The sequence below is a fragment of the Podarcis cretensis genome, assembly GCF_951804945.1.
Source record: "Podarcis cretensis genome assembly, chromosome: 17".
NCBI lineage: Eukaryota > Metazoa > Chordata > Lepidosauria > Squamata > Lacertidae > Podarcis > Podarcis cretensis.
In genome coordinates, this window is record NC_137187.1 from 9,007,235 (window position 1) to 9,019,150 (window position 11,916).

Below are 11,916 nucleotides of genomic sequence, written 5' to 3' on the forward strand. Positions count from 1 at the left end.
AGAATAATAATTTCATTTATATTTGTATTAGACAAGTATGTATACAATTATAACGGAGGGGTGTTGTGGGGTTGTTGTTTTTTAAATGCACGTTTTACTTCATTATTATTTTTCCCTTGATCTTGTTTAACTGAAATATTTTCTTCATTTAAAAAAAAAAAAAAGGCGGGAGAGAAACACCTCAGTCCAGCAGCGATCCCGCCGCCGCCGCGCCGCCGCCGCCCTCTCCCCTCACGGCCCTTTTGCCAACTGGCCGCCTCAGCGCTCGGGGAGGTCACGTGGGCAGGGCAGTCAGTTGCTCGAGCGAGCCGAGGGGGGCGCGAAGCGAAGGGGGCGGGGCGGGGGGCGGGGCCTCCCCCTCTCTTTCTCTCGCGGGCGCTATAGGCGGAGCCGCGAAAGCCCTTGAGGGGGAGGAGCTCCGTGGTCCCTCAGGTCCGTCCGCCGCCGCCGCCGCCGCCGCCGCCACCGGGATGCGACGGTCGGGCTTCCCGCCGCCGCCGGCGCTGCTGCTGCTGTGGTGGTTCGTGGCAGGTACCCCCGCCGCGAGTGTCCCTCGCCCTCTGCCCCCTTCCCTCCTTCACCTCACACAAACACACTTGAGGAGTGAGGCCGCGTTGCCACGGTAACCAGGGGAGGGTTGGGTTGCCACCTTCTTCAAGCAGCCCCTGCTCCTCTGCACCTTCTGGGAAAGGTCGGGCTTCGGCGCACGTGAGCGAATGGCAACGCTCGCCTCGGCTCGTGCCCCTTCTTGAGAATGGGGGGGGAGGGGAGGTTGCATCCAGAACTGGGGGGGGGGGGGGTGTGGATTAGTTTTCTAGATCAGTTGGCAACAGGGCAGGGTCGGATTTAGGTTTGATGAGGTCCTAAGCTGCTGGAGGTAATGTGACTGGTGACTGGGGGCGGCCACCGGGACCACATAACACCTGTCCTGAGAGATCTGCATTGGCTCCCAGTACGTTTCTGAGCAAAATTCAAAGTGTTGGTGCTGACCTTTAAAGCAATAAATGGCCTCGGTCCAGTATATCTGAAGGAGCATCTCCACCCCCATCATTCAGCCCGGACACTGAGGTCCAGCACCGAGGGCCTTCTGGCGGTTCCCTCACTGCGAGAAGTGAGGTTACAGGGAACCAGGCACGGGGCCTTCTCGGTAGTGGCCCCCGCCCTGTGGAACGCCCTCCCACCAGATGTGAAGGAAATAAGCAGCTATCTTCTCTTTAAAAGACATCCGAAGGCAGCCGTGTTTAGGGAAGTTTTTAATATTTAATGCTGTATTGTTTTTAACACTTGATTGGAAGCCGCCCAGGGTGGCTGGGGAAACGCAGCCAGATGGGCGGGGTATAAATATTATTATTATTATTATTATTATTATTATTGGGCCCTTTATATGTCCAGCTGTCCTTTGTCAACAACAAATTGCCGCTGTTTTTTGTGTTGAAGATATGCTATATAGTAATTTATGGACATCATATGTATCTAAAATGGGACACGGGTGGCACTGTGGGTTAAACTACAGAGCCTAGGACTTGCTGATCAGAAGGTCAGCAGTTCGAATCCCCGTGATGGGGTGAGCTCCCGTTGCTCGGTCCCTGCTCCTGCCAACCTAGCAGTTTGAAAGCACGTCAAAGTGCAAGTAAATAAATAGGTACCGCTCTGGCAGGAAGGTAAATGGCGTTTCTGTGGTTCGTCAGAACCATATAAAATCATTAATTTTATAATGAATGATTTTAGAGTGTTGTTTGTGCTGTACTTTTGTACTTTTTTATTGTTGTTAGCCGCCCTGAGCCCTGCTTCGGCTGGGGAGGGCGGGATATAAATAAAATTTATATATAAATAAAATTTATTATTATTATTATTATTATTGGGGTAGAAGTGGAAGGATCATTAGGCGCGAGTGATCATGCTCTTCTGAAGTTTACTATACAGCGGAAAGGAGCAGCTAAGCATACTAGGACTCAATTTCTTGACTTTAAGAAAGCCGACTTCATAAAACTTAGGGAAGTGCTGCGTGAGATCCCATGGACAGTAATACTAAAAGGAAAGGGAGTTCATGATGGCTGGGAGTTTGTTAAGAGGGAGATAGTAAAAGCACAACTTCAGGCAATACCAATGAGACGGAAACATGGAAGGTGCCTAAAGAAGCCAGGGTGGCTATCTAAAGAACTTTTAACTGAGTTAAGATTAAAAAAGGATGTGTACAAAAAATGGAAAAGGGGGGAAACCACCAAAGAGGAATTCAAACAAATAGCCAGCACGTGTAGACACAAAGTCAGAAAAGCTAAAGCACAGAATGAACTCAGGCTTGCTAGAGAGGTTAAAAGCAACAAAAAAGGCTTTTATGGGTATGTTCGTAGCAAAAGGAAGAACAAAGAAACCGTGGGGTCACTCAGAGGAGAAGATGGTGAAATGCAAACAGGGGACACAGAAAGGGCTGAACTCCTCAATGCCTTCTTTGCCTCAGTCTTCTCCGATAAAGAAAACAATGCCCGACCTGAAGAATTTGGAGCAAATGATTCAGCAGAGGAAACACAGCCCAGAATAACTAAGGAGATAGTACAAGAATACTTGGCTAGTTTAGATGTATTCAAGTCTCCAGGGCCAGATGAACTGCATCCAAGAGTATTAAAAGAACTGGCAGATGTGATCTCAGAACCACTGGCAGTCATCTTTGAGAATTCCTGGAGAACAGGCGAAGTCCCGGCAGACTGGAGGAGGGCAAATGTTGTCCCTATTTTCAAAAAGGGGAAAAGAGAGGACCCAAATAATTACCGCCCAGTCAGTCTGACATCAATACCAGGGAAGATTCTGGAGCAGATCATTAAGCAAACAGTTTGTGAGCACCTAGAAAGGAATACTGTGATCACCAATAGTCAGCATGGATTTCTGAAAAATAAGTCGTGTCAGACTAACCTGATCTCGTTTTTTGGCAGAATTACAAGCCTGGTAGATGAAGGGAACGCAGTGGATGTAGCCTACCTTGATTTCAGCAAGGCATTTGACAAGGTGCCGCATGATATTCTTGTAAAGAAGCTGGTAAAATGTGGTCTTGACTATGCTACCACTCAGTGGATTTGTAACTGGCTGACTGACCGAACCCAAAGGGTGCTCATCAATGGTTCCTCTTCATCCTGGAGAAGAGTGACTAGTGGGGTGCCACAGGGTTCTGTCTTGGGCCCGGTCTTATTCAACATCTTTATCAACGACTTGGATGATGGACTCAAGGGCATCCTGATCAAATTTGCAGATGACACCAAACTGGGAGGGGTGGCTAACACCCCAGAGGACAGGATCACACTTCAAAACGACCTTGACAGATTAGAGAACTGGACCAAAACAAACAAGATGAATTTTAATAGGGAGAAATGTAAAGTATTGCACTTGGGCAAAAAAAATGAGAGGCACATATACAAGATGGGTGACACCTGGCTTGAGAGCAGTACATGTGAAAAGGATCTAGGAGTCTTGGTTGACCACAAACTTGACATGAGCCAACAGTGTGACGCGGCAGCTAAAAAAGCCAATGCAATTCTGGGCTGCATCAATAGGAGTATTGCATCTAGATCAAGGGAAGTAATAGTGCCACTGTATTCTGCTCTGGTCAGACCTCACCTGGAGTACTGTGTCCAGTTCTGGGCACCACAGTTCAAGAAGGACACTGACAAACTGGAACGTGTCCAGAGGAGGGCAACCAAAATGGTCAAAGGCCTGGAAATGATGCCTTATGAAGAATGGCTAAGGGAGCTGGGCATGTTTAGCCTGGAGAAGAGGAGGTTAAGGGGTGATATGATAGCCATGTTCAAATATATAAAAGGATGTCACATAGAGGAGGGAGAAAGGTTGTTTTCTGCCGCTCCAGAGAAGCGGACACGGAGCAATGGTTCCAAACTACAAGAAAGAAGATTCCACCTAAACATTAGGAAGAATTTCCTGACAGTAAGAGCTGTTCGACAGTGGAATTTGCTGCCAAGGTGTGTGGTGGAGTCTCCTTCTTTGGAGGTCTTTAAGCAGAGGCTTGACAACCATATGTCAGGAGTGCTCTGATGGTGTTTCCTGCTTGGCAGGGGGTTGGACTCGATGGCCCTTGTGGTCTCTTCCAACTCTATGATTCTATGATTCTATTATTATTAGTCCTGCTGGTCATATGACCCGGAAGCTGTACGCCGGCTCCCTTGGCCAGTAAAGCGAGATGAGTGCCGCAACCCCAGAGGCGGCCACGACTGAACCTAATCATCAGGGTCCCTTTACCTTTATGTATCTAAAGCCATTTGCACATAACAAAATATGTATTTTATGAAAGTAATTGTTACAACCAGTCCATGCAGAATGTAGGCACCCTGTATATAGAAATGAGCAAACCAGTGATATTTTAGGGAGCAGGCTAGCAGGCTTACTAGCCTTACATCATAGGAGCCTACACAACACAAAACACCGTTGCTGTATGTAGGTTTTATTTTATTTGTTTTTTTATCTTATATTTTGGAAATGTACATCCAGGTGTTTTTTTCCTTTGAATTTTTTGGGGGGCCCCAAGAGAGTGGGGCCCTAAGCTATAGCTTGTTTAGCTTATACGTAAATCCAGCACTGGCTGCGATGCATGTGAGCAAATGGCTCGTGTTACTTCTTGCAAATGGTGGGGTAGTGGATCCAGAATTTGGGGGGGGGGGGTGTTGGATCAGTTTTCTGGATCAGTTGGCAACAGGGTTTAGGGAAGGGGAGAAGGAGGAGAGAGGTGTGTTCATGGCAGGTGTAGGAATGGCGTGCTGCTCTCATAACCCGTGGCTGCTCTTTTCCCTCAGGACTCCTGTTGATGCCTCCTTCTGGGGAAGGCCTCTCGGAGGTAAGTTTAGGGATAGCGGGGAAAGTGGGGAGTAACAAGAAGGACTCCCATCGGTGTCCCACCATCCCCATCTTCTTGTGTCATCTTCCCCAACCTGCTGCCCTCCAAGATGATTTTTGGACAACTCTCATCGACTGATGGATGTTATCGTCCGGAACATCTGGAGGGCAGCAGACTGAGGAAGGTTATTCTAGTCTCTCTCTCTCTCTCTTTCTCTCTCTCTCTCTCTCACACACACACACATATGGTGCAGTGGATTTTGTTCAGTCTGCATTCATAAGTGGAACTAATTCACATCCCTCGGCTAAAACATGGATAGGAACATAAATTATCCTCTGCATTTCACGCTTGCTAATTTTTCAGTACAGTCGCTGGCTCAAAAAACACCCCCAAGTGGGTTTCTTAAAAGGTGTTTTAGGATAAAATATATTTAGAAGTTGAACTATGCACATTGAGAGAAAAATAATGTTTAATGTGCTTAAATACAGATAACTTAAAACTTGTGCAGGAGTTAAGTTCTGGGGATGGCACATATACGTCAAACCACCTCCTTGGAAGTGCCTCTGTGTGAGCAGTCTTTCCTTCTGGACCCAGCATGCTGAACAGGTTGTACCCCTGTGTGAGAGCCAGTGCGGTGTAGTGGTTAAGAGCGGTAGTCTCGTAATCTGGGGAACCGGGTTCGCATCTCCGCTCCTCCACATGCAGCTGCTGGGTGACCTTGGGCCAGTCATGAAGTCTCTCAGCCCCACTCACCTCACAGAGTGTTTGTTGTGGGGGAGGAAGGGAAAGGAGAATGTTAGCCGCTTTGAGACTCCTCAAAGGGAGTGAAAGGCGGGATATCAAATCCAAACTCTTCTTCTTCTACCCCACCCCCCAAAGCTCTGGAAGGCTTGTGGGATCTTGCAGGGCCGTACAAGATTTTGCTAGAACCTCCCAGTGCCCAGTAAGCAAGTTTTCTGCACCAGGAAAACCCTGTGCAAAAAGAGCTTTTAAGCTCTCCACTTTCTGCACATTTAATTTGCGTGATTTGAACCACATAAAGTTGAAATTGCGCAAGCTAAATGCATGTAAATTGTAAGTTACCTGTATATCAGTATATATGAATTTTTGTATAGCTTTTAAAAACACATTAATGAAGAAACAGAAGGGAACAGATATATGAATTAACACGTACAAAACTGATGCAAATTAGAAAACTGATGCAAGTGATTCAACCACACCGAAGCTCAGCATGCAGTTATGGGTAACCACCTAGCTTGTCAGATAGCCCCTTGCCTGCCCCTGCCCCCAGCTGCATGCATGGTGTGGAGTTAGGTTTGCAATAATTGCATTCCTACAAAGTTGTCAAATGTGAATTTAATGGAACTCATGCAATATGTGGATGCAGTTGTGAACTCAACTTTCACCATACCTATCACTCCTCACAGCCACACGTTTTTATCATGCTACTTTATCTGTGTAAACTGATCCTGTGTGTAGGCTTGCTTCATGAAAATTGGGATTTTTGAGACTTGAAGAAATGCTACTCTGAATAAATATTTCAAAAAATACAATTTGAGTAAACATCAGTATACTGTAAATCTGTTCATTCTCAGCCCAGATGCGACTTATATTCTCTACCTGGATGCCCAAGGAACTTTAATCCTGTTTGTGGGACTGATGGAGAAACTTACGCAAATGAGTGTATGCTTTGTGCTGCAAACAGGTAACTAGAAACTGATTCTGGCTGCAGAAGTCTTAGGTTTACAGATAGTCAACCCGGGCTTTTAGCTAATTCATACTTTTGAAGCTATTGGTAAGAAGCCTTCAAAACTTTCATACTTGATTAAATGGACCATCTCTTTACGTCAGTATCCTCTCTCCAGAGTTAACCATTCTCTGAGAAGTAGATGGGAAGCTTCAGAAAATCTGAAAGAGACAAAAGACCACTTGGTACATTCCCCTGTGTACATTCCCAGTTCAAAATACACAATTCAAATTATAGTGTTTCAGAAATGGTGTACATGCACTACAGAAGAGATTCGGAGGTCCATGGGAATCTTAACCATCAAGTCAATCCCCACACTGCAGGTGGAAGGAAAGCTTGAAAAACAAACAAGGTGCTTCCAGGTCATTTTAATAGCAAACTTGGTGGCCCTGTGCCAACTAACAGGCAGGGGAGGGGTTTCTGCATACTTGGAAGAATGAATAAGAAGAGCTGCATACATATAACACCATCGTATAGGAATGGAACATGAGAAAAAATTAAGTCCTACAGCAGTGAAAAGAGGGATGGGTGATTGGACCTGGAGGATCTCCACTGATTTACAGCACTGCAGTGCTTAGGTTCATGAAAGACTGTTCGTCTTGCAGAACATCAGTTGCAAATTCTCAGCTACCCAGATGGTGAGCGAGGTTAAACTACACTGTACCACTTCACCTGAACACTTTGCTGCACAACCCCATGATACACAGTTATAGTGATCAGGTTTCGAGTGATACAAAGTGGAGGGAGGTGACACTCCTCACCTTGAACCTTAGGATGGTGACTTGGTAACAATACAATAAAATACAAATACCTTCATTGGCATTACGAGTTAAAACATTTCAAAACACTAGGATAAATTTAAAAGGGACAGGAGTGAGGCTGTTGAGGATCACAAGGTACTTGATTGTTCTGCTTCACCCTGTCTGTTCCCTAGAGGGATGATTCATTAAGAACCCTTTCAGGTAAGATGGAGATTAAAAAGGAAACCACTGGGGCATTAACGTCCTTGTCCCTATCCGCTAGGAAGAACCTCATTTGGCTTTCTCTCAGACCCTTGGGTTGCAGATCCAATATCTTGCTCAGCATCTGTTTGAGGAGTCTGCTGTGCCAAGGGCTGTCCAAAAGAATATGGTCCAGTGAATCTGGTACTCCCTGATTACAGACACACAGGCGGACTTGATAAGGAATTTGCAAGTATCTACCTGTGGTCACTGCGGAGGGGAAAGCGTTTCGTCTTGCTAGCATAAAAGCTCTTCGTTGGGAAAGAAGTAGTAGGTCTTTGAACTCCCAAGTCATTAATTTTCTATTCCAAATATGTCAGCCAGTGGATCCAGATGTGGAGTCATCCCAGAGGAAACTTAATTGTGTTCACCTCCATGCCTTGGCTTCTAGCTGCAGCATAAGTATGTCTCTGGCCAGAGCAGGCCCACCCATGAAGTGGTACAGAGGGGGGGGGTGGCAGAGGGGAGCAACAAGAGGCTGCAATTCCCGTTTCACTTCACCCTTGTCTCTGGTCCTAATGTCAGAGCAGAGTGTGAGGCTTATAGAACTTAACTTCAGCTACACATTAGCAGAATGGGCTCTGTAGGAAAACAGGTGCTTTTCTGCCACCTTCGCTGCACTTAAAATGTTCCATCATCTTTCTACTGTTTCATTTCCTCGAGGTTAGTTGGGTAAGTGAGTTTTTATCCCTCAACATTCCCTTGTTTCCTTATGAAGCCTATAACACTACCACAATAATACCTGGATGAGGATCCTTGCAAAAATGTTTTTTTCTCTTGAGATGGGAATCTGGCTGTTTCCACACTGGGTACATTCCTTGGAATAGCTAGGGTTTTATTCAATCCCTGTTTATGAAGCATCTACATAATGTTGTAATCAAACAATTATTCTTTTGTGTCTCTCCAACCCACCCCCGGTTCTTGGGTCTCTTTTCAGACTTTAGAAAATTGGGTTTGGTTTTGGAAAAATGGAAAAGAAGCACTGTCTCCAAGAGGTTTAGATCTCTTTAAGGCTGCTTTCCTTTTTGAAAAAAGACATGCCATTTGATGACTGCAGTGACACATTGGGTCACTGAGCTTATTGCTATGCATTTGCTTTTGTAAACCTTCATTATTATTTATTTATTCAATATACGTATTTACTATTTCTCATTAAAATAATACCAACACAGTATACAACGGAACAACTACTTTTTCTGTTAGTGCCATTTTGTCATTGTGGTTGTTAAAAATATATTTTTTTCATTTGCTCTAAAATGCTTTTTCACACATTTTTTATTTAAATATTAATAGCACTTTAAATTTACTTTTTAAAAAATACACTGCCTTTCCAGTCACCAGATTAGCACACCAAATTGATTTATTTTATTTTTTTGTAAACGAATTGCTTAGTTATAAAACACTTTGTAGCAATTATTGGGTAAAATCTCCTAAGTACAAAGCACTTTACATGCTGATAACTGATTTACAAAATTGGAGAAATTACATGCTCAAAATTGTCCCTTTCCAGCCCAAATGTCTATCATGCACTCTAGTGCAGATGAAAATGTAGCAGGAGAAATACACTAAGTGCTGTTCTCCGCCCCCCCCCCCCCCCCGTACACAAACACACAACAAGTCAATTATGATTCTATAGGTAGCTTAGTGCAGATGACTAATGCTTTGCCATTCCCTTTATTTGCATTCTCTTACAGAGAACATGAAAAAAGTGTACAAATTGCCTATAAGACATCGTGCTCATGAGCTAAGCTTCAAGAAAGAGACCTCTGTAGCCTGCTTAGTAATTGAAACCGTATTTTAAAAGTGCCTTCCAACTGCTGCAACAGAAACAAACTCGTTTGCTCTACCCAACTTTTGAATTTGCTTAATACAGGTGTTCTGTTGAACAAACAGGTGTGTGGCTTTGTGTGTGTGCGTGCTGCGATGCAGCCATAAATTACAATCTTTGGAGATTCCACATCTTCTCTTTATTGTATTCCATGTCCCGGTGATTTTAGCTTCTACATATAAACATGGGGTGAGTTGCAAGCTGAACACCCAGGAATCACATGGTTACTTCAAGCTGTTGTAGAACATGCAGGTAGGTGGCCGCAGTGGGAAGAGCCCACTTGGGACTGCCAACATCATTTGCTGGTTAAGGGGTTGTTCCTTCTTGAGCAAAGAATGCATGAACTCACAGGGCTTCAGGGAGAGGGAAAGAATGTGTGCTGCTAGCATGGCTTCCTCAGCTGCCAAAGGAAGCGAGGAAGGCCAAGAAGGAATCTTGGGAGGGACTAGCTGTGTCTTGAAAGACAGTCTGAAGGGCAAGTAGTGGTAGTTCTGTAACCCTCTGGTCTGAAGCATTTTTTCCACCCCACTCCCAAGCGTACCCAAACTCTGTAAACACATACTGAACATAAATCAATTTACTTGACTTCCATTGTGCCAGCTTAAGTGCAATTCAACATGGGAAGTCTGTGACTTTTTATTTTTATTTTTTAACCTCCTAAGGGGTGGGGAGGAGCCATGTCAAATCTGGCTCTCAGTGGGATTAATTGTTATTCTCTTCCTATTTTGGGCCACCATAAAAGGTTAAGTTGTATCTTTTCTAAAAACACAACTTTATGCAAAAGTCACACTGGACTTTGCATTTTCATATTTAAAGCTGTTCCCAATTTGATAGTCTCTGGGTGTTTTCACTTGTTTCAGTTCAAATGAAAACATAAAACATACATTCAAATTCCAAATGGCTTTCTTCCCGTTCTTGTTCTGCTGCAATAATTACACATTTGAATAAAACAGGGGATGCACAAAACAGTAAGAATTTATTAGCAAACTTGCAAACAAACTTTTGTTTATGATTATGGAGTAAGCCCATAGTTTGTTATTATTGGTCTTGTGGCTATGTCTCCAGCTTATTACTGGTCCTATAAGGCTGCAATTCTATCACATGCAATGGGGTTTACAGCCCATTTTTGGGCATGTCTATTCAGCAGAAAGCATATTGTACAGTAGAATAGAATAAATGAGAGGGAGAGCTGCTGATAATACTGTTGAGTTGTAACTCATGTATATTGCATTTTGCAAGTTGTCTCGTTTCTGTAGCCCAACTTGCTTACAACCCTAATTTATCGAGAGTGCTTTACATATACAGATAGCACTTACTGCATTCTAGGCTGGTGCGGTCCATCTTCACTAGACTATTTAATTTTCAGAGAAGCCAGTTTTTAGAGACAATAAATTTCGGTGGAGATAAAAACATGCTCTGAAACACCCAGCGTAACGGGTCAAAGTGAAATGAGCCCCTTGTCCTGTTCAGTATTACTTACAGAGCTTAATCACAAGGGGGCGCTCGCCCCTTCTAAAAGTCAAGAAGAGGGTAGCTATTGCAGAAGCAACTTACACCCAAATGCAAGCAGCGTGGCTCTTTCAAAGCCCCCTGTCCAGACACAGCCATGTCATTCCCTAGATAGAACTATTACTGAAAGATTCCACAGCGCAATATACATGCAGGGCACTAGTGTGGCCATGAAAGAAAGATGGACCTGACGCTGAACAGGCAAAATGGGAAGCAATTTGCATAGGGTTGCTAACCCTTGTTTTTTAAAAGATATATGCATAGTTTCAAGGGTTTATCCACATTTACCTTACCTCCGTTCTTTCCAGGTACACTCTGCAGTTTAAAGCTCCATGTCCAATCACAGTTTTTTGTGCTTTTTTGCTCCAGAGCTTTCACTGCGAAAACCTCTTTAACACTCAGTCGGAACAAACGTCAATCTGCAGGAAACCCATATTGACGTGGGCTTCGATTGAGCATTAAAGAGTGGGTTTGGCTCCGAAGCGCCCTCTCTGACAAGACAGAAGTACTGTTTTTGGGGGACAGGAGGCAGGCAGGTGTGGAAGATTCCCTGGTCCTGAATGGGGTAACTGCCCCTGAAGGACCAGGTGAGCAGACTGGGAGTCATTTTGGAGGCACAGGTCAAATCTGTGTCTAGGGCAGCTGTTTACCAGCTCCATCTGGTACATAGGCTGAGACCCTATCTGCCTGCGGACTGTCTCGCCAGAGTGGTGCATGCTCTGGTTATCTCCCGCTTGGACTACTGCAATGCACTCTATGTGGGGTTACCTTTGAAGGTGACTCGGAAACTACAACTAATCCAGTATGCGGCAGCTAGACTGGTGACTGAGGGTGGCCGCCGAGACCATATAACACCGGTCTTGAAAGACCTACATTGGCTCCCAGTACGTTTCCGAGCACAATTCAAAGTGTTGGTGCTTACCTTTAAAGCCCTAAACGGCCTCGGTCCAGTATACCTGAAGGAGCGTCTCCACCCCCATCATTCTGCCCGGACGCT

At 44.7% G+C, this 11,916-nt stretch overlaps 1 protein-coding gene across 2 annotated transcripts; it reads left to right on the forward strand.

Annotated features, from left to right (window-relative positions):
* Positions 1-358: 358 nt before the first annotated feature.
* On the forward strand, positions 359-9,532 carry SPINK2 (serine peptidase inhibitor Kazal type 2). Of its 2 annotated transcripts, none has more exons than XM_079959900.1 (4): positions 359-603; positions 4,794-4,834; positions 6,430-6,539; positions 9,277-9,532. In XM_079959900.1, the coding sequence occupies exons 1-4, from the start codon at positions 471-473 to the stop codon at positions 9,323-9,325; spliced, it is 333 nt and encodes a 110-aa protein (XP_079816026.1). In that variant the 5' UTR covers positions 359-470; the 3' UTR covers positions 9,326-9,532. The 2 variants fall into 2 exon arrangements, with proteins under 2 accessions (XP_079816026.1, XP_079816027.1); XM_079959901.1 differs by having other exon boundaries at positions 359-531.
* The last annotated feature ends 2,384 nt before the right edge of the window (positions 9,533-11,916 follow it).